Here is a 23,182-nt window from a genome sequence, read left to right on the forward strand (position 1 = left end):
GCCTTTAATTTCACCCTCTGAACCAGTCTTTATCTGAATAACCAGAGGAGACAGCCATCTGTCGGGGATGATTTGCTTGTCATCTGTGGCAACACACATCTAAGCAGTGTCTCTTGCTTACTTATTGTTTATTTGTTTACTTATTTCCAAAATGCAATGGAAGAGGTGGGCGCCTCCTATGTGGATGGTGTATTCTAGCTCTTGTGGGCTCAGAGAAATACAAGTGGAGTCCTTGCCTTTGAGGGAAGAGTGCATGTTCTGAAAACAGTTCCCAATCCCCACTCTATCCTTTCACCCTTCTACTTTAATCTTTTCCAGAATTGCTTCATAGATTCTATTCAGTGGAGTATGAGTACAAAACATTTCAGAACTAATAACCAACTATAGAATAATTTTAGGACCCCCCAAAAAATCTATCTTATTTCTTTATGAACCATCTTTTTGTGATGTGTGGCCAAGTGATCAAAAGTGACCTTTCCATCTGCTGATAGAGTCAGATAGGTCTGGCAAACTACAAGTACAGGCTTTCTTGTGGTAGATTATATGTTTTGATGCTTTCATTTCATTCCGTTTGTAGCGTCTGCAAACAGTCGGAAAGACAAGTCTCTGAGAATTATGAGCCAGAAGTTTGTCACGCTGTTCCTGGTCTCCAAAACCAAGATTGTTACTCTTGATATGGCTGCCAAAATACTGATAGAGGAAAGCCAAGATACGCCAGACCATAGTAAATTTAAAAGTAAGCATCTTCACGTAAATCCACTTAGCAGCACAGAAAGGGTGGGGTTTCACATGTTGATGTTTGCAGCCTTGGAGATTTTTTTTAAAAATTATTTTGTTGAGATGTGCACTCCTTCTTGCCTTCTTTAAGCTTCTTGGTGCTGTGAGAGGTAAGCTGATCACATACTAGAATACCTGGTGAAAGTTCTGCCTGATGCCTTTTCCTCGGCAGAGTGGATGCTGGAGGCAGAATGGCATCCCACAGATGCAGATCAGGGAGGGTGTGAGAGGCTTTGAGTTTCTCTTTAGTATCGCTGCATCCAAGATGGAATGTCTGAGTTATCTTTCCCTTTTCTCCTCACCCCGCGCATACTCTTCTGATGTGGACATGAAAGTTGTCTACAGGTAAGAACCAGAAGAACAGGAGGGGAGGGGGGCGTGGGCGGAGGGACGTGGATGCTGGACAAGAGAGTGTTTCGAGTTTCACACCCAGAACATCGTCCTCTTCCGTCAAGCCTGGGTCCTGAGCCAGAGGCCCCAGCTGCTGGTAGCTCATTCAAGCCCTGGAAACCCTGCATTCAACATTCGTTAGCTTTTGTTTGTTTCCAGCTGGAAGTATAGCCACCCTATGGGAGAAATGACTAGATAAAATCCAATTCTATCAGGCTTGGGAAGAATATTGCATCTGGAGGGAAAGCTTGATGTTTCAGGCTGATAATCAGAGCCCTTTGCTTATCCTAGCCCTGAGTTCAAGTGGCTTTCCTCCCTGTAAGTTGACTCTTGGATAGAGCTTACTTTGTGGGCATCGTGTTACCGCCCGCCCCTCTGAATTTCTCCTCCAGTGCATGTATTTTCAAATGTCTCTTCCCTGAACCTCTCAGACTCAGGGAATGCCCCTCCCGCACTGGGTGTCCAGCAGGGTTAGAGGTGAGGTGCTGACTGTCTTCAGCACAGTCATACCTCGTGACCTCGAGCCCTGGACAGTCTGTGTGCCCGGCAGTGCAGCCTCGCCAGAAGCTCCAGGGAACCCCTGTCACTATCACAGCCCAGCTGCCTGGGAGAGCAGGTGCCACCGTCTCCTGCAGGGAGAGACTCCAGGCAAGCTTCTGACAAGCCGTGGATCAGAATGACATTTCCTGCACCTTTAATTACAGCCCGTTTGCCTCCCTCGGTGTTTTTGCAATCACAGTCATCCCAGCTTGTCACCAGGCGCCTCTGGTATGAAGCGTGAAGCTGTGAGAGCAGAAGGACACGCTGACCTTCGCTGAGTGGGGTGATCAGACACTGGAGTCCTTAGTGATTTCACGCGGGAGGCACTGCCTCGCATGCTACCCTACTGCTCTCTGCTGGAGGCGTCTCTGGGGGCTGAGAAAGTGACGCATCACACGAACTAAAAGGTCCTGATGTCCCGGACGAAGGTATGGTGTGACCACAGTTGTTGTTTATGTCTTCAAGCAAAGGTACGACGCCTCTATGACATAGCCAATGTGCTGACCAGCTTGGCGCTGATAAAGAAAGTGCACGTCACGGAAGATCGAGGCCGGAAACCTGCCTTCGAGTGGATCGGCCCTGTGGATTTCAGCTCCGCGGGTAAGGCGCGGTGTTGCTCAGGACCATCTGATGTATAAACCCCAGTGGCTTTCTCAAAGCTTACACCTACCATAGGGTGAGATTAATCTTCACCTTCATCTCCCATCACCCACGTCACATTCACAATTAGACTTGTGCTGCCAGTCTGGGAACAGTGAGCCTTAGCCTACAAGTGGTTATGCTGGTGGCTCACTCGCAGAGAGCTCAGAACCTGGCAGTTTCTGAAGCTATTAAATCACAGCTCGTTGGCTTTGTTTTAAATTTCATTCCAAAGTTCCTGGAAGTTTGGGCCTGAGGATTAAAAATGGTGCTTCATTGTAACAATTTTTTTTTTTTTAATGACACTTCTTATGATCTCTGGTTGTTTCTGCATTAGCAGAATAAAACAGTGTTTTTCTTTGAAATTCCAGATAATGTAAAAATTATATCAGTTACTGTCACAAAACTCATATGTGGTAAGATGACACCTAATCATAGTATGGATGTAATGAACACCTTTTCTGTAATTTATTCAAAAGGTCACAAATGTCATAATTTTACTAAATTAGAGCAAAAAGGGGGTATTATCTTCTACTTGTTTTACAGGTAGTATTTGTGCAACTGAGGACTGGATCTTTCTGCACCAGCTACTTATGTATAGCTATACTGCCTGGAAAAAAGCCATTAAAGTTATTTTTAAATTGCCCTTCCAATTTTAGTCTTAGTAGTATAAATTCTTACACTTAACCCATGCTTATAAAAGATATAACTCTCTACCTCACTTTCTCACACATTATTCACTTAGAAACTAGATGAAGCCACTTACAACCAAGTATAATTAATTCAACAAGCCCTCACTGCCTGTGAACTATGCAGGCAGAGTTCACTGTATTGCACTGAGCAGGTAATGCATTTTTCACAAATTGAACATTTGTGGCAACTGTGTTATCAGGTGATGCTTAGTATTTTTTAGCCATGATGTATTTTTTAACTTAGGTGTGTGTACATTATTTAGATAGGATGCTATTGCACAAGACAATATAGCATAAACCTAGCTTTTATATGCACTGGAAAACAAAAAACGAGTCATGTGACTCGTTTTATTGTAGTGGCCTAGAACCAACCCCACAATATCTCCAAGGGTTGCCTTTAGTAACGCCAAGGAAAACTCAGAGACATTTATGATACAGTCCCTGCCAGTATGAAATGTATAGCTTTGCCACTTTCTACTCCTGTTTTTGGCTTATCCTTGGGTTTTCACCAGTGAAGCTGTCTTCCCCGTTTCAACATAAAATATTCTACTCAGCCTTCAATCTGGCTCAAATGTCAGCTCTTGCATGAAGTTTTCCCCAGTCACCCAGAGGAAGAAGTGTCTCATCGGAATGATTGTAATTTAGTATCTTGCCATTATACCTGGGGATCATATCGTGGTACTGTCCCTGCTGTACACATTTGAGGCAGACACAGTTTTTATTCGCCTTTGATTAAACCCTAGCATCCAGACCAGTGCCTTATCTACTTCAGTTGGTTAATGAGCTTCTACTGAAGGTGTATAATTAATATACCTTTGAAAATCAGAGAACTCTTAAGTACTGTATGTGATAGTACTGGCTCTGTAGGAATTCAGAGATGATATGGGTTAAGTTCTGATGGACTGTTAGGTTTTGGAGGGATGGAGAGCTTTTTTTTTTTCAGTTGAAGGAACAGATACCTAAGAACATATCTGGCTTGTGTCAGAGAACTCGGGCATCCTGACTAGGGTAGGAATAATGAGAAGTAAAGTGTGATCATTTGGGATCACATTTGGGAAGGCCTCAAAAGTTAGCCAAGGAATCTGTACTAGTGGGCAGAAGTGACAAGGGGTCTTTAGATAAAGAGATTAAAAGAAAGGAGGGATCTAAAGTTGGTGGTGTCACTGAGGAAAATAAGATAGCCAGAGAAGTGAGCTGGTGTCGCGGAGTTTGTGGATTTATATACGCAGTGGGTCTGCCCCTGGGAGCGCTCTGATGTGTCTTGGGAGAGGGGACTTGGCACTAAGTCAGGATTGAACTTTCTTCCTCTATCCTTCAGAAACCTGGCCCTCCTTCTATATTCCCTATTTCCATCACCGACAGCACCATTGTCACGAGCCCAACAATTAGCTGTGGAACATCAAGTTACCTTCGATTCCTTAATTCACTCCCCTTCACTCCTCAGTTAGCAATTCACCTCTTTACTCTTTTCCTTCCCTGCCATCAGGACCTTTCCTTCCCTCTAACAGCTTTATTGTGGTATCATGACATTCAATAAACAGCACAGTGGTTAAAGTTACAATTTGTTAAGTTCTGCATTGGATGCCTCAGTGAAATAATCACTGCAACCAAGGCAGTTAACCCATCACCCTCCAAAGCCTCCTTCTGTTCCTTTGAATACCTCCCTCCCTTTCCCCACTCCCAGCAACCAAAGATCTGCTTTCCTTCACTCGAGACGTGTTTGTATCTTCTAAAATGTTTAATAAGTGAACCATAGACAGTCAGCGCTTATTATCGGCAGATTCCGTATTTGCGAATTTACGAACTCACTAAAATTTATTTGAAACTCCAGAATCAATACCCACAGCATTTTCTGAGTCATTCACAGATTGCGGAGTAGCAAAAGATTTCATCTGCCATTGCATGTGCTCCCAGCTGAGGTCAGAACAAGGAAACCCTGTTGCTTCCCACACTTGTTTCTTTTGACTCATGCTGTAAACAAGCATCCTTTTCGTGGTCTTTTTAGTGCCGCGTTTTCACATTTTTGTGGTTTGTGTTGGTGATCTTGCTGTTTAAAATCGTCCCCAAGTGTCATACGGAAATGCTGTCTAGTGTTTCTAAGTGCACAAAGGCTGTGCCGTGTCTTACAGAGAAAATGCACGCGCTGGAGGAACTTAGCTCAGGCGTGAGTTCCAGTGATTTTGACCGAGTGCCTTGCTAATGGATCAACAAGATATTCTAAATGTGTCTTAAACAGACTCATGAAACAGGGTTATGCACTAATCAGTTTATAAAAGTGTTTTGACCAGAGACTTGCAGAAAACTAACCCTGTATTTCCTTCGGGAGAGATGGTTCAGTATTGACTAACTCAGTGTTCACAGTGACTTTATAGAACTTAACCACAAATAATGACAATCAGCTGTAGTGCGAATACTCTTTTTATCAGACTTCTTTCATTCAGCATAATTATTTTGAGATTAATTGTGTGGTGTGTATCAATGGCGTATTCCTTTTTATTGCTGAGGCGTATTCATTGTAAGGATATACTGTTCCTTATTCATGCACTTAATAGTGGACTTTCGAATTATTTTCAATCTAGAGCTATTACAAACAGCTGACTCATTGGAAAAGACCCTGATGCTGGGAAAGATGGAGGGTAGGAGAAGAAGGGGGTGACAGAGGATGAGATGGTGGATGGCATCAGTGACTCAGTGGACATGAATTTGAGCAAACCCCAGGAGATAGTCAAGGACAGGGAAGCCTGGCGTGCTGCAGTTCGTGGGTGGCAGAGACGACAGCAAACAGAGCTGCAGTGGATGTCCATGTTCCTGTCTTTATATGCAAATATGCTTTCATTTCTCTCGATTCATGTCTAGGAGTAGAGTAGGTGCATCGCATGATAGGTGGATGTTTAAGTTTTTGAGAAATTTCCAAAGTGTTTTCCAAAGTAGCTGTAACATTTTACATTCCCACCAGTGGCATATGCGAGTTCTAGGTCAGCCTTAGTTCTAGCTGTTCCAATAGGTGTGTAGAGGCATCGTTGTTGTTTTATTTTGTGTTTCCCTGCTGTGGGGTTCAGTCCAACCATCTGGTATCATTTGTCTTCCGTTTGACGGGCTTTCCTTAACATTTCTTAGAGTGCGGGTCAGCCAATGGTGAAATCGTCCAGTTGCTGTATGTCTGAGAACGTCTTTATTTCACCTGTGTTTTTGAAAAATATTTTCCTTGGGTAAGGATTCTAGGTTGGAGGTTTTTTTTCCTTTTGGTACTTTAAAGAACTGGATCCACGGTCTTCAAGCCTGCATTGTTTCTGACAAGAACTCTCCCATCATCCTGGTCTTCCACATTTAATGTCTTTTTTCTTGGTTACTTTTAATATTTTCTTTATGACTGGTTTTAAACAACTTGATTATGTGTGGGTTGTTACAGTTTTCTCAGTGTCTCTTCCTTCGATTTGTTGAGCTTCTTGGATCTATGGATTTAAACTTTTCATCAAGTTTGGTGAATATTTCGTCATTATTTCTTCTTTCCCCGTCTGTCCTTCGGCAACTCTAGTTATACTCATGGTTGGCGGTTTGAAGTGGTCCTACAGTTCACTGATGTTTTGTTCATTTCTTTGTCTCTTTTCTGTCACTTTGGATAGTGTTTATTGCTCTTTAAGTTCACAGGTTTTTTTTCTGCATGCATGAATTTTTTTCTAAAGTGCCATGCATTTCATCCACGGTGTTTTTCCATCTTCAACATTGTCGTTTTAATTGCTAGAAGCTTGACTTGGACCTTTATAAATTTTTTAAAATATTTTGTTCTGTGGCTGTGCTGGGTCTTCACTGCAGTGGCTTCTTGTTGCAGAATGTGGGCTCTAGGGTGCGCAGGCTCAGTAGTTGTGGCGCATAGGACTTAGTTGCTCTGTGGCATGCGGGATCTTCCCAGCCCAGGGCTCTAACCAGTGTCCCTGGCATTGCAAGGTGGAATTTTAACCACTGGACCACCAGGGAATCCTGGGCCTTTATAGTTTCAATGTCTCCACTTAACATGTTCAATTTCTTGAATTTATGGAATACAATCGTAATATCTATTTTAATGTGTTTGTCTACTAATTCTATCATCTATGTCACTTTGAGGTCCATTTCAACTCATTTTTCTGCTCATTGTGGGTTATATTTCCCTGCTTCTTTGTGTATAACATAATTTTTGACTGTATGCCAGGCGTGTGTGCTAAGTTGCTTCAGTCGTGTCCAACTCTGCACAACCCTGTGGACTGCACCCGCTGGGCTCCTCTGTCCATGGGATTCTCTAGGCAAGAGTACATGCCCTCCTCCAGGGGACCTTCCCAACCCCAGGATGGAACACGCATCTTTTATGTCTCCTGCGTTGGCAGGTTGGTTCTTTACCCTCGAACCACCTGGGAAGCCCAATTGTATGCCATTATATGTACACTGAGAATTATAAATTGTTATGTGCTAAATAATTCTCTCTTCCTAAAAATGTTCTTGAGCTTTGTTCTCTGATACAGCAAAGTTACTTGGAAACAGTTATCCTTTTGGCTCTTGCTTTTAAGATTTGTTAGGCAGAATGGCACCCCACTCCAGTACTCTTGCCTGGAAAATCCCATGGATGGAGGAGACTGGTAGGCTGCAGTCCATGGGGTCACAAAGAGTCGGACACGACTGAGCGACTTCACTTTCACTTTTCACTTTCATGCATTGGAGAAGGAAATGGCAACCCACTCCAGTGTTCTTGCCTGGAGAATCCCAGGGACGGGGGAGCCTGGTGGGCTGCCGTCTATGGGGTCATACAGAGTTGGACACGACTAAAGCGACTTAGCAGCCCCAGCAGGCAGAACCCACCCTATCAGCAATTAGTCTTGAGTACACTGTCCCCACTACTGAGGCAACACCCTCTTTAGCATTCTAACCAAAGACCATGACGTATGAGATTTTTTTCCCACTGCAACTATTGGCAGTCAGCACTATTCTCAGCCCTGTCTGAGTGCAGACACTGTTCTGCTACTCCTTTTGAGGGCCCTTTCCTTGGCCTTGGGTAGTTTCCGCCCATGCATGAGTACTCCACTGAATACAGTCAGCCCTTTGACTCTGCAGGTTCCACATCTGTAGCGTCAACCAATGATGGATCGAAAGTATTTTTTTTTTAAATACAGAAAGTTTCAGAAATCAAAACTCAAAATTTGCTGCACACTGGCAACTACTGAGATAGCATTTACATTGTATTAGGTACTATAGTAATCTAGAGATGATTTAGTGTATAGTGCCTACAAATGTTTACTCCAGTATCTACACAGGATTAAATCTACGCCATTTTTTATAGGAGTCTTGAGCATATGAGATGCTCAACTATCCATGTGGGGACTTGAAACCGCTCTCCTGTGACTGCTGAAGGACAGCTCTACTCCAGGGGGCCCCTCTGCAGGCTCCAGCATTCCTTCTGCATGGCTGTGCTCGTCAGTATCCTGCCCCACAAGCGCTAACTACCTTGGCTTTCCAGGTCTCCCAGCTCCATCCCCAGGTTAAGGAGACTTGCAGGCTCTGCCTAGAGGTCCTTCTCTGCCCCCTGACCTGGAAATGTTATCCAGGCAATAAGCTGGGCTAATCAGAGCTTACCTCTTCTCAGGTCCTGTCCCTGGTGGACCACCATCCTTCATGCCGTGGTGTCCAGTATCTTGAGAACCATGATTTTATATACTTAGTTCAATACTTTATTGCTTTCAGGAAGGAGGATAAATAATACTGTCTTGACCCACTTTCTTCTTTCTTCTAGTTGATTCTATAACTTCTGATTTTCTAAAGAGAGAATTTGTTGGGTTTTTATTATGAGACAAAACCATAGGTGGTTTTCTTTTTCAATATTTGTGTATTTTAGAAAATGTAAGTCTAGCTGGGCCTTTCAGTTTATTAAATTGGTCTTATCATTAAAATGTGCATCCCTTGAACTTAAAAAAAATAGCACAGATGAGCAGGGTAGGAATGACTGTCTGAACAATGGTAAGTGTTTCTTTATAGAACATAGACCTGGTTCTATATAGAGATTTCTGTCCTGATTTCACAGAGGCTTATTTAAGCATAAAATTGGCCTCAAGGCCCCGTCTTCTAATACCCTCACTGTTCTGCAGCATTTCAACCATGAGGTGTCTGCTGACCTTATGCCTTTGGTCACTTAGTAACTGAGCTTCCTGCTGCATAGGAAAGAAATAATAAAGCATAATAATAGGAAAATAGAGATTCTTATACCCATTGCCCTGGGACTGTGGCATAAGAGGCTGATCTCAATTAATGTTAAAATCTCTAAATATTCATGTTGGGCTGAGTACGATTAGGTTTTCCTTTGATATCTCTGCCCAAAGAAAGCATTTGAAATGTCAGGTCCATTCTAATTTGGGTTATGGAACATCCTGCTCTACTTTCGTTACAGTTTAGATAATTTTAGAATATATATGGATTCAGTCTTTAAATTTACTTTTTTAAAAGATTAGTACACTGAAAGAAATTGGGGTTTGAGACAAGGCTCATGAAATTCCTTTGTCTTCATTTTTAATTTATAGGTAGCTCCATTACAATGAGAGGTTCTCAAAGCCATATCTTAAAAAGGCTGCAATTACCCTGAAATGTAGCTGTATAACAACACTACCAGCTCTCTTATTTATTTAGATGACGATCTCGTGGATGTTTCTACACCTGTCCTACCAGAATTGAAAAAAGAAATATACGGCCACGTTCAGTTCTGTGCAAAACAGAAGCTTGCTCGACACAGCTCTTTTAACTCAGAGCAGGCTTCCGAGAAGATACAGAGGAAAGTGAACTCAGAACCCAGCAGCCCTTACAGACAAAAACAAGGTATCTGCCTCTACTTAACCCACAGTCTATCAGTCACCATGTAACGGTAGCCCTACCTGTACACTGACGTTTTAAAGTGGGCTGACTGTAGGCTCTGCATGAGATGGTGACTTCACAGGGTATAAACATGGCCCACAACCTGAAATTGATTCTCGTTGGCCTTGAAGATTGAAGATTACTTGGTTTGCCATATGACCTGTTTGATGCATCTCAGCAATTCATCAGGTTTATAAAGCAATACTTGCTTTGTTTTGTTTTCTTACTAATTTTCAATGAGACCCCCATTCACCACTTACAGCTAGCTTCTGGACATGTCTCTCTCCCAATCAAAACCAGGATGGATTTGAGATAGTCTTAAAATCCTTGAGCTGTGAATAATGAATCCTGCTGTATAGAACTGCTGTTATAAGTCCCTTGCTGTATTTGTTAGAACTTTGTCTTCCTTTTTAGGATCAGGAATCTACTCCTTGGAAATTGGAAGTCTGGCAGCTGTCTCCAGACAGAAGATGGAAGACAACTCAGAGTAAGTAGTTTCTGTCCTAGTTTTAACTGTGACTGAATTGAAATACCACCCATCAAAGGGTAAAGTGTTGCAGTCCTGCTCAAAAAATCAGCCATTTGTTTATTAAGAATTTTGTAAGTTTCCCCCTTGTGCCCAACACTGTGCAGGATTTGGCATCTGGGACCCAAAATTGAAAATTTTTATGAAAGCTTACAAGGAAAAATAAAAAGACAAATCACTACTAATGTGACAGAGAAATGACATATCATAGTCCCATGAATCACTTTGTCATTATCCTAACGTCATTTATGAACTACCAGGTACTATTCTTAAAGTTGTACGTGTATTATCTCATCTAAGTATAACAACAACCTTTTGAGCTTGGTGCTATTATCCTAATTTACAGGGAGGCAACTGAAATCCTGAGAGGTTAAGTAACTCGCCCAAAGTCACAAAATTAATAAGTGAAAGAAACTACACTATCTGAATCAGATTTGGGGTTTGATTTTGAAGGAAATCACATATTACCAGAGGAAACAGAGGAAATGCTGAAGAGAGAACAGAAGAGGTTTATCATGACAGACAAGGGAGGAAAAAGACTGTTGAGCCAGAGTCAGGGAGTAGATGGGAAGTAAGCCATAGTGATTTGTCCAAATAAGATAGAGGAAGAGCTTGGCGTTTTGGAGGTGAGTAGGTCAAGTTGGCAGAATGCTTTGAAAGCCAAGTCGTAGAGTTTACATTTATCAAATGGACAGTAAAGGGTTCCTGTAGAGTCACTGGAGACCGTTCAGGCTGCTTTGAGCAGGTAGGGTTGGAATTAGAGAAGGACTGCAGACTAGGGCGTCACAGAATAGAGCATTCCGTCTTTCTGCTCTGCTGTGGTGCTGGTCCAAGCCGTGTCCACCGGCGATGGAAAGAAATGCGAATCAGTATAAGACAGTGAGTCAGCACAACTTAATTTGAATGTGTGCTGTGCTGTGCTTAGTCATTCAGTCATATCTGACTTTTTGTGACCCCATGGACTGCAGCCCGCCAGACTCCTCCGTCCATGGGGATTCTCCAGGCAAGAATACTGGAGTGGGTTGCCATGCCCTCCTCCAGGAGATCTTCCCAACCCAGGGATCGAACCCAGGTCTCCTGAATTGCAGATTCTTTACCGTCTGAGCCACCAGGGAAGCCCAAGAATACTTGAGTGGGTAGGCTCTCCCTTCTCCAGGGGAGCTTGCCGACCCAGGAATCGAATGGGGTCTCCTCCATTGGCAGGTAGATTCTTTAGCAGCTGAGCTCGCCAGGAAGCCCAATTTGAATGTGTGCTGCTTGAAAATCCTGTAGTAATACAGAGTGGAATGGGACGAGAACGACAGAGAATAATTTTGTAAATACTTTACTTCCCCACTCACTGCTTACTTCATTTATCTCACAGTGAACGTGAGATAAACAAGATGTGCCCTTTAAATCAGCATCTGGCCTGTCTCTGTTATCTGCCCAACATCTCTCAGGGATTCCATGTGCAGACCCCACTGGGTGGCCTTCCGTAGTTGGATGAGCCTCTGGGCTCCAGTGTCCCTCCCTCGTGGTGGGGGAGGGGGCTGAGAGTAGCTCGTGTTAAAGAATGAGGTAAAATTATTACCATACTCTGCTGGTCCTTATAGCATCTGTGTGCCTGGGAAGGGGTACTTGCTGGGCAGCTAATGGCTACTGGCTGTGGGAGAGGCGGAGGGGAGCCTCTGAAAGCCTCCCTCCCATTGCAAAGCACCCATCCAGGTTGTAATACGTGGTCGTCTGCTTCTGGGGTTAGCTCATGATCTCAGGGAGCCCGCTTTAAGAGCGGGAGTGGGGGACTTCCCTGGTGGTCTAGTGGTTGAGAGTCTGCCTTGCATTGCAGAGGACAAGGGTTCAATCCCTAGTCGGGGAAGTAAGATCCCCACTAAGATCTTACATGCCGGGGAGCAAGTAAACCTGCCAACCACATACGGGAGAGACCGCAACTAAGACCCAGTGCAGCCAAATTCATAAAAATGTTTAAAGTAGCAGGAGTGAGCAGTGTGCCCTCAGTCCTGTTTGGCTCATCTCTCTAGGAAAGCAGAGCTGGAGGTCAGTAGACTGTGGCAACTGCATGGCCCCGCTCTGTTCCTTTCATTACAGGGTGGTAGCTTTTGCCAGTCAGAGTGTGACGCCTCCGTCGAGCAGCCTGGACCCCGCAGCTCCTCTCCGCAGCCCGTCCGTTGACTCAGAATACCGTGTTAGCCCCTTGTCACACCAAGTCCTCTCTGTGGCCCAAACAGACTTGAAGGCCTTGCCCGCTCAGAGTGGTATGAATGGCCAAGGAGGCGTCTCCCTGGCCTCCACGGCGCTGGACGCGGAGCACCAGCCGCCGGCCCTGGCAGCTGCCCGGCCCCTGCTGTACGTGCCGCCCGCCCCTCTGTTCATGCTGTGCAGGGGCCTGCAGGAGGGACCATCTCCGGGGTCGGGCTCGGGATCAGGATGTGGCGGTGGAGGCTCTGAGGTCACCGCAGCAGAGCAGCCCTCCATGCCCTCAGGTCAGAAGCGCCTGAGCAAGGAGAGGAGGCCGCAGGTGGAGGAGGAGCCAGCCACCAAGAGACAAAGCAGGGACCACGAGGACGGTCCCCTCTCCCTCGTCATGCCCAAGGTGAGTGGGCGGCAGATGCCAACTGACAGCCCGTTGACCCGGTTTCTTCCTAACTGAGATGTGCAGATGGTCACAAGCTACTGAGTCTGGAATAGGAAGTGGTGCCTGTATCAGTTTTATAATTAAGCTCAGGCCTGCCTCTTCCAAGTAACCTGGCCATAAAGTTCAGTTCAGTTGCTTGGTCATGTCCAACTCTTTGTGACCCCATGGACTGCAGCACCCCAGGCTTCCCTGCCCATCACCAACTCCCAGAGCTTGTTCATGTCCATCAAGTTGGTGATGCCATCCAGCCATCTCATCCTCTGTTGTCCCCTTCTCCTGCCTTCAATCTTTCCCAGCATCAGGGTCTTTTCAGTGAGTCAGTTCTTCTCATCAGGTGGCCAAGGTATTGGAGTTTCAGCTTCAGCATCAGTCCTTCCAATGAATATTCACAGCTGATCTCCTTTAGGATGGACTGGTTTGATCTCCCTGCAGTCCAAGGGACTCTCAAGAGTCTTCTCCAACACCACAGTTCAAAAGCATCAATTCTTTGGCTCTCAGCTTTCTTTATAGTCCAACTCTCACATCCATACATGACCACTGGAAAAACCATAGCCTTGACTAGACGGACCTTTGTCAGCAAAGTAATATCTCTGCTGTTGAATATGCTATCTAGGTTGGTCATAGCTTTTTATCCAAAGAGCAAGCATCTTTTAATTTCATGGCTACAGTTACCACCTGCAGTGATTTTGGAGCCCCCAGAAATAGTCTCCCGCATTGCAGGTGGATTCTTTACCAGCTGGGCCACAAGGGAAATCCAGGAATACTGGAGTAGGTAGCCTATCCTTTCTCCAGCGAATCTTCCCAACTCAGAAATCAAACCAGGGTCTCCTGCATTGCGGGCGGATTCTTTACCAACTGAGCTATCAGGGAAACCCTGGCCATAAAGTAATCCTGTAATAAAAGTAATTTTTAGAAAAATCACACTTAGCATAAAATGCTAAAAAGTATAAAGAAAAAAAAAAGAAGAAGCATTCACTGTTAACACGTTTGTATATCCTTTCCCAGTCTGTTTTGCCTTATTTTTTTTTAACACGTCAATGAAATAGTCATCTACTCCAGGACACTCCTGAGGTCCAGGTCAGGAATAGGCTGCCACTGGCTCCGTGTTTGCGTCAGTGCGCATGCCACTACTCAGAGAGCCCATCTTTCTAGAATAAAAGAACAAAACTCTGAGCTGTCTGCATCCCCTGCTTAGTGGCCTTTTGGAGGCTAATGCAATATGACCAGTAAAACTCTCAGAGAGCAGAAGCACTGTCATCGCAGCCATTTGTAGGGGGTCCACAAAGCACACTTCATGGACATCAGTCCCTTAATTAAGACCCTTCCTCCTCCAAGCGTTCCTCTTGCCAGAATGAATTTTTCTAGTTTTGTATATAGCCTGTGGCTGCAGAACAGCAGGGAAAGACTGACTGGCATGTCTATATATGTATGTCTCAGATAAACAGGACGGCTTTGGGTCAGCCCTGCAATTCTTATCCAGCCCCTAAAAGCCTACAGCATCAACACCCTTTGTGTATTTCAACTCAGTAATTTATTTCGCCTTCTAAACACCATGCTCACTTACCCATTATTAAAATCTCCATCATTTCTATGCTTAAGAAATCTTAAGCCTACAGAAGCCGTGTCATGACATTGATCTTCAGACCATTCCTCTAATTATGACAGAAATGACAGACATACACAAATCAGGGTGGCACACAGTGGTGCCTGACCTTTTCATTTTATGGGTTAGCTATTTGGAGAAAACCGTTATTATGATTCACTGCTGGGAATTTGATTTGCTTTCTGTTCCTGGTTGGGTTGTGCTTAGAAACCTTCAGACTCCACAGACATCGCCTCTCCCAAGACCTCAGAAAACAGAAGATCTGCACCCCATGAAGACACTCACATGAACGGGCAACTCTCGGCTGCAAAAGCAGTTTCGGGAAAGGCTACCACAAACGGCTTCGTCTCTTCTGAGTGGGGAAATCCTTCTAGAAATACAGAGATAGAAAAGCCTTCAAAGGAAAACGAGAGCACCAAAGAGCCGTCTCCGCTGCAATACCTTTATGTGCAGTCTCCAGCAGGTAAGAGGTATCACGCCTTCAAGTCCTTTGGGGTGCTCGGATTATACATTGCATGTGTGCATTTTTCTGTACATCATGTAACCACACTGATGTCTTGAGGAGCTGTTTCTGAGTCATTTCAATCCAGCCCCTGGCTTTCTTCATCAATGAAATGAAGATGCAGGCTGCTTTCACTTTCACCAACCTCACAGATAATGAGAAAGTCATTAGGGCAGGTAATTTATTTTTAACGCATTCAGTTTTCCGTGGTAAAAAAAAAAAAGCACAAATATTCAAATGACGTTTCTGTTTTTATAAGTCAGCTGAGTCTGACATTGGTTCAGTTTCACAATATGAACCTCTTGGCCACCACGTGCGGCTCACACGCTGACCGCTTAAATATCCCCAAGTGCTGATGTGTCCTTGTGGTTGAGTGCCAGGACTGGAGTGAGGGGGGTGGACATTAAAACCACTGCTGATCTGCGTGGACTTAAGTATCTAGCCCTCCAGAATTGGTAAAACAGCAATAATAAGAGCACCTGCTTCTTGGGGGTGCTATGAAAACAAGATTAAGTTTAATAAGCTAATACCTCCGGCGCACTTAGAATAATAGTGCCTGACACTTAGAGGACTCAGTAAATGCTCTCTTGAAATAGAGCTGAAATATAACAGCTACCTAATTGTTTTAAATATGCACTGTGTACATGAAGCTGCTCTTGATACAAAGAGACTTAAAGTTATTTTCTTCAGTTTCTCATTCCTGTTGCAGGTTAGGTGGGTATCTATTACTATTCATTGATCTAGAACACAGTCTTTATTCCTTTAGCCAGTATTTTGCGAGAGCTTCACCTGAGCATGATAGTGTTACTGATACATTAATAAACAAAAAACAGACCCAGCTTCTTCAGAATGAAAATGTCTGTCCAGCAAAGGGATCAGTAGCTTTTTCTGGGCCATGGGTCCTTGGACACTATGATGATGCCTGTGGACTCTTCCTTAGGTTGTTTACAAATGCAGAAAATTAAATACATAGGATTACAAAAGACGCAAATTACATCGAAATCCAGCTAGGAGAATTATTTTAAATAATGTACCCCAATGTTCATTGCAGCACTGTTTATAATAGCCAGGACATGGAAACAACCTAGATGTCCATCAGGAGATGAATGGATAAGAAAGCTGTGGTACATATACACAATGGAGTATTACTCAGCCGTTAAAAAGAATACATTTGAATCAGTTCTGATGAGATGGATGAAACTGGAGCCAATTATGCAGAGTGAAGTAAGCCAGAAAGAAAAACACCAATACAGTATACTAACACATATATATGGAACTTAGAAAGATGGCAATGATGACCCTGTATGCAGGACAGCAAAAAAGACACAGATGTGTATAGCGGACTTTTGAACTCAGAGGGAGAGGGTGAGATGATTTGGGAGAATGGCATTGAAACATGTATAATATCATGTAAGAATCGAATCGCCAGTCTATGTCCGATGCAGGACACGGCATGCTTGGGGCTGGTACACGGGGATGACCCAGAGAGATGATGTGGGGAGGGGGGTGGGAGGGGGGTTCATGTTTGGGAACACATGTACACCCGTGGTGGATTCATGTCAATGTATGGCAAAACCAATACAGAATTGTAAAGTAAAATAAAAATTAATTAATTAATTAATTAAAAGAAATACAAAATAAATAAATAAATAAATTATAGTAGTAAGATCTGCCAAGCCTCCCATAACTTGTGGGGAGCTTTAGACTCAAGAAATCCATCATCAAGGTAAGAGTATATGAATACACCTGTGCTTTTTACCAGTGACATTGTCAAGGTACTGCTCATTCAGTTGTGATTTGTTGCCTGTGATCTTAATTGAGGGAAATATAAATTTCAGTTAGAAGTTGATCAAAAGAAAGATATTGTTTTTCCCATCCATGTTCACTTTTCTCCTCAGTTTGAGTTCAGTGGAGCTCATGCTAATAAACTCTCTTGGGAGACGTGAGCATCCACCAAATTTTCACACGAGTAAAGGTGGAAACGGGGAGGTGGCCGTTGTGGCAAGGAAGTGTGGGGCTGCTGGAAGAGCACAGAGCGGGTGGCCTGGTCTGCAGGTGGGTAATTTACTGCGGCCTGCCACTTTAGCAGGCCCTGAATGTAGGCGCTTGGATGGCACCTTCGCTCTGCGCTGACTTCACCTTGCCCTGCTTGTGTTGCAGGATTAAATGGTTTCAGTGTGCTCCTATCTGGCAGTCAGAGCCCCCATGCTGTGGGTCCGCTGCCCCCACTCAGCGTTCCTTGCATGGTCTTGCCCTCGCCACCTCTCGGTGCTTTTCCTGTTCTCTACTCCCCCACGATGCCCAGGCCGGTGTCCTCTGCTCCCAGCCCTCTCCCGAACGCGGGACCTGTGAATTTTGGCTTGACTAGCCTCGGATCAACACCTCATCTTCTCATCGGCCCTGCCGCCCTGGTTAATCCAAAGTCGTCCACACTCCCCTCCACGGACCCTCAGCTTCAGGGTCCATGCTCACTTCACCTGAGTCCGGTGATGTCAAGGTCCCATGGCAGCGTCCAGCCTGGATCCCCCGCTTATGGAGGTCACCCAGCCTCCACGGTAAAACTACAACAGGTGAGTCCTAAGGGTCCACGTTAGCCTGGCGCATGGACAGCGCACCAAGGCGTGATGGGGTTTGCTTGCCTCGCATCAGGCTTCCCAGGTGGCACCAGTGCAGGAGCTGTGAGACGCAGGTTCAATCTCTGGGTGGGGAAGATCCCCTGGAGGAGGCAACGGCAACCTGCTCCAGTACTCTCGCCTGGGAAATTCCATGGACGGAGGAGCCTGCCAGGCTGCAGTCCATGCCGTCGCAAAGAGTCAGACACGACCGAAGCCACTTAGCACAAACACAATCAGACCTTAGTCAAAGAACTTTCAGATGGGGATCCAACACCAGATTCTAGCTAACATCTATTCTAGACCCAGAGGCATCTGCTCATTTCATTAAGTAGTGAGACTGAAAGGGGAGATCCTGTACTTTGAAAGCAAAAATAGTTTTAGGTGTCAATCTGGCTTTCTTAGAATCAGAAGGGACTTCATCGTTCAGGGGGATTTTTGATGCATGCTGACTATTCAGGTGATTTTTCCAAGCTCTCATTTCCTTAGGTCAATAAAGGAGACCATCCTGAATTTTAGTTGTGCAGCTCTAGAAATAGTCAAGGGAAATGAAACTCTTCATAATAGCTCAAAGATTGTTAACATCTATCATTTCTTAAACTGCATTGTTTAGGAGGCAGTGGATATATTAATACATATCCATTGTTTCCATGATGTGTGTGTGGGAGTATGTGTATATATATATACACACACACACACATACACACACACAAAATATACACAGATGTACATATGTAAATGTCTGTAATCAGTATAAATTAATCAGTACTTTATTCAGTCCCCCCAACTCCATCTGTAGTTCCGTCAATAGGCATTTGTTGAATTCCTGTTTTGCATTAGGCATTGTTCAGAATAATTACTTTCTCTCCCAGAGAAAGGGTAATGCTATGGCCACAACTATTTTTAGACAGTTAATCCGAATCTCAAAAGTTTGCTAGACATTGAAGTAAACATGGTTTTAAACAAGGTGATTGCATATGCATTTTGATGATCGGTTATGTGTTAGGCGCTGACCTAGGCAGTAAAGATACTGGTAAATAAGATAATGGTTCCTGCCCTTTGGGGGCATGTTAAAGGGGTAAATGTTTAACATGAGAAGATAAATATTAGCAAGTAAACAAAAAGAGCAAAGACATATACACGTACTACTTGCCAGGGATGGTCTAAAGCGCTTTAATAATATTCTCTCACTTAAGTCTCACAGTCCTGTCAATTCAGTACTTTGGTCATCCATGTCTTTGGATGAGGAAACTGAGGGACGGACTGGCTAAGTAATTTGCCCAAGGTCACACAGCTAGCTATGGCAGAGCCCAGACCCTGGCTCCAGCTGCTTGTGACTGCTTCGCTAGGCCACCTTCCTGCACACAAAGTAAATCAGCTCATTTCCAGCTGCGATGAGTGTTGTGAAGGAGACACATTGGGTGAATGACAGAAAATCAAAGGGGATGGAACGCCTGCATGGGGATCACAGCCACACAGGTCAGGAGGGGGCTTCCGGTTCAGAGACCTGAGACCGTGTGAGGTCACTTCTGTTCTTAGGTACTTTTCTTTTTCCTATTTCAGTCTCCAGTTCCAGTGACCCCCAAGAACATCCGGTGCACACACCAAGAGACGTTTTTCAAGACGCCTGGCAGCCTCGGGGACCGTGTCCTCAGGAGAAAAGAAAGGAATCCGTCACGAAGCTCCAGCTCAGCGCAGAGGAGACTGGAAATCCCCAGCGGGGGGGGCCGACTGGCCTGATGCTTTGCCCAGCAGAGGTGAGGATCCAGGCACCCGAATTTCCCTTTGTCATATCTAACACTGAACCGAAACCAGCATGCAAACCATCTGGCCTTCAGCATGCATCCTTCCTCTCCCCTGCATCCCTGGTTCTAATGCTAACTCTCTATCCGCGTGAAGCATCTATATTCCTGCAAGTAATTGTTCCTAATTGGGCATTTCATACCAGTTAGGGTCCGACTCTACGTGGTATCACAGTGGAAGCATCAGCTGACTTCCGTCATTTTCATTTAGGAATCATCTTATTGCTGGAAGGAAATCTGAATAGCCTCCTGGAACCTTGCGGTTTTTCTAAAGGGGAGGGGCGCGTCTAGCACTTAAGTGGGGTGAATGTTCTTGATGTGTATTAAGTAGATCTGTGGTGAGAGAAACTTCCTTTCTGCAGTTTAAAAAAGCTACTGCTTCCTTCGGCTTCATCAGGAAGCCAGCTTCAGTTGTGAATCCTATGGTATTATTTATTTTGTTCATGAAGTGGGATTTAGTGCAAAAAAGTTTACAACGACAGCAAAACACATATTTTTCAGGGTATGACGACTTGAATGTTTGTACTTTTTTCCTATAATTTGCCCTGCACTTACTTTACAACCTAGTAATAATGTGGATAAATATATATACATGACGGACTGTCAAGACCAAAATAACTGTGAATAACACACCTTGCTATGATGAACTGTGCTAACCCAACCTGGGCGTGAGAATGAAGATGGACTCTAGCAGCCAGATAGCTGCTACTCAGTAACTGTGTGAACAGTGAGGTTTTACTGATCATTTGTTAAAAAACAAAAACAAAAAAAAACCTACCATGTTCATTTCCCTTCCCTGCAGGCCCTGGTGGTTTTTTATTTAAATGTTGACTGTAGAGTGTCAGGTATGGGATGTCTTCTAGCAATTGCTTTTTTATTGAATAAATCAGGATGGTAGAAAGCAATTCTACAGAAAATTGAGACCTAGTTGGGATGTTTTAGTAGAATTCTGAAGAATGACAATGTAAAGATTGATATAGGACAATAGATGATGCTTTTTTTTTTTTTTTTACTTTTTTTCTTCATGTTGGGAAGAGTAAGAGGGAAAACAGACACATTATGTTTAGAATCCCAAAGTATTCAAACCAGAGTGATTTTTTCATAGAAGTTCTGCAAAATGAGAACAGAGAGTGCAGGGGTCGTTGTTCTAGCATAAATGCAATTCTAGAGACTTATCAGTATCCCTTTGTTAAACTGTGTTCCTTGAGGGTTTCATTAAGTAGCCAAACTAGATCTTTGCTGCCTAGATGTGTTGATATTTACCTCATGGTCTCTTCAGAACAGATGGCTTCCTCCTCCCCCCACAACCCTGCCTCCCTCTCCCCCTTCATCTTCCCCTCCTTTCCTTCTTTCCCTCCTTCTTTATTCCTTTCTCCTTCTTTAAACCTTTAAAATTTGGAATCTTGGTGTAGCATTTTATTTTTATTTTTGGACCCAAAATGTTATCTGAAAGAATGAAAATATTAATTTAAGAGACTCTGGGAGTCTGATAAAGTAGCTTTATATTAACTACAGGATGGTATTAGCCTGATCACCCCCACGAGATCGTTGAAAACTTGAGGTAGGTAGCCAGATCAAATAACTTTGCTATTATATAAAATTTTTATCAACACTAAACTTTTAAAGTTTACAAGATGGTTCCCCCCCCCCTTTCACAGTCTTCTCTAGAGTTAAACAGATAAAAAGTCCGGTTCTCATCTTCTTCTAGTCTAATTGTATGGTAATGATTACCCTGAAGAAATATGATGGATTTCCTATCGAAACAAAAATATGCCTCTTTCAAGTAGATTGCAAGACACACGCCATAGAAATCCACATAGGATATATACATTTTAAATACATCATGCTTCCGATCGTCCACAAAACATTTTCACTAGAGAGGGCTACATTTAGATGAAAATACGGACTGATTTTCCCCGCTGTTCTTGGATGCCTGCCACTTTAACTTCTTAATCCTTTTTTTAATTCTGTTCTTGGTATGACCATATAAACCTCAGAAGATTTACGGTTCTTGAGGAGTGTTAACAAACCCATAAATGAGATTATGAGTCTGTGACCATACTTAGCGATAGAAAAACCAAGAGCAGCTTCCTTTTGTATTCAGTACCCACTTCTTCATGCAGCTCCGTGATGTGTAGAAATAATAATGTAGTGGTAATTCTCTCAGAATATGAATCTGTCTGTTACAGAGCAGCTGATGGTAGTGGAGTAGCTGAGCTAGACTTGGATATTAGGGGTGGTGAAGAAGCCACGGTGGCAATCTTGAGTCTATCATTGTATAATTTCGTAAAAGAAAAAAAAAAAACATGATTGTCCGTGATCCTGCTAAGGAAATGCAGCTTTGAGTCAGCACTGAGGGAGGTGTGTGTGCCCTACACTGTCCAGGGTTTGTGAAACCCTTTCATTCTGGTACGAGAGTTGGGGGTATAACTTTTATACTTGAATCTACCTACCAAGTTTACATTTCTCAATTCCTTTTTGTAAGGTGCTATTTCTGTATTTAAATAACGTTTTTTTTTCCCAGTGTAAAGCTGCTTTCTGCTTTATTTTATTGCACTGCTAGTTTTGTGTAGCTATTTTATTGCTGCTTACTGCTTTTTTTGTATTATGTAGCTCTGCTCTTTCTTCTAATAGCTATATTATCTATATAATTTTTTCTTTTAGTTTTTTCTTTTAGCAAAGTATTAAGCTTTATAAAATATCAATAAAAATTAATTCACTTTAACAAGAGGTGTTGGTTGTATTTGTCGGTGAGCTTTCTGTAGATACTGATTTCATGGTAAAACCATTCACTGTTACAAAATTGCCAACCAGACCTTCATAAACCCAAGTCACGTCTTTTTCCTGAGCCCTTCTGATGGTTTCCAAATGCCAAAACTTACAGTAGCAGAATCATGTGGGAGCTTGGGCAGGTTGAGGGACTCTGCTGTTGAGGTTTTCATTTCTACCAGAGGTAGAATCACTGTGGGTTTGAAGTTTCCAGATGATGTGAGGCTTAACCAATATAAGAATCACCAGTAAGATCACCTCCCTGGCTTCTCATGATCTCTCTTAGGTTAAATGGTTCTTAGTCTAGCAAATGCTCACCCATTGTTCAAAGCCAGATTCCATGGTTAACCGTCACTTTTAAATGAACCTCCAAGAGACTTACTCTGACTTTCCTTAGCTCATATTATCTCCAGAGCCAACTGGAGATTCCATTGCTGTCAGTCTCCTCTGCTAGATTGTCAGGCGCTGAGGAAAACAGCTTAGAAACCCCAACCTCAAACCCAGCCCTTAGGGCTCTGAAGAACAGGGCTTGTCCCTTGCAAGCCTTCAGGTAGATTCAGCTTGTGCCTGAGACCTCTTCCTTCCAACAAATCACTTGTGCCAGTCTTTAGCCTTCATCTTACAGAGGCATCTAAAATAACCCAGGACAGATCTGCTTCTACACACAATCAGGATTAGGATTTTGCGTGAGTCTCAGTCACTTCAGTCATGTCCAGTACTTTGGGAACCCATGGACCGTAGCCTGCCAGGCTCCTCAGTCCTTAGAATTCTTCAGGCAAGAATAAAGTGGGTTGCCACTTCTTACTCCAGGGGATCTTCCCAACCCATGGATCA

The 23,182-nt window shown here is 43.7% G+C and overlaps 1 protein-coding gene across 1 annotated transcript in view; it reads left to right on the forward strand.

Moving 5' to 3' along the window:
* The window catches only part of E2F7 (E2F transcription factor 7), a 38,977-nt gene extending 16,581 nt beyond the window's left edge, over positions 1–22,396 (forward strand). Inside the window, exons 6-13 of the mRNA XM_040233845.1 lie at positions 578–736; positions 2,173–2,307; positions 9,681–9,866; positions 10,317–10,389; positions 12,514–13,018; positions 14,871–15,126; positions 17,326–17,735; positions 19,341–22,396. Coding sequence (XP_040089779.1) covers positions 578–736; positions 2,173–2,307; positions 9,681–9,866; positions 10,317–10,389; positions 12,514–13,018; positions 14,871–15,126; positions 17,326–17,735; positions 19,341–19,517 — 1,901 coding nt within the window. The 3' untranslated portion in view covers positions 19,518–22,396. The remainder of the gene's footprint in view (positions 1–577; positions 737–2,172; positions 2,308–9,680; positions 9,867–10,316; positions 10,390–12,513; positions 13,019–14,870; positions 15,127–17,325; positions 17,736–19,340) is intronic.
* Positions 22,397–23,182: the final 786 nt, after the last annotated feature.

Source organism: Oryx dammah, unplaced genomic scaffold (genome assembly GCF_014754425.2).
Source record: "Oryx dammah isolate SB20612 unplaced genomic scaffold, SCBI_Odam_1.1 HiC_scaffold_29, whole genome shotgun sequence".
NCBI lineage: Eukaryota > Metazoa > Chordata > Mammalia > Artiodactyla > Bovidae > Oryx > Oryx dammah.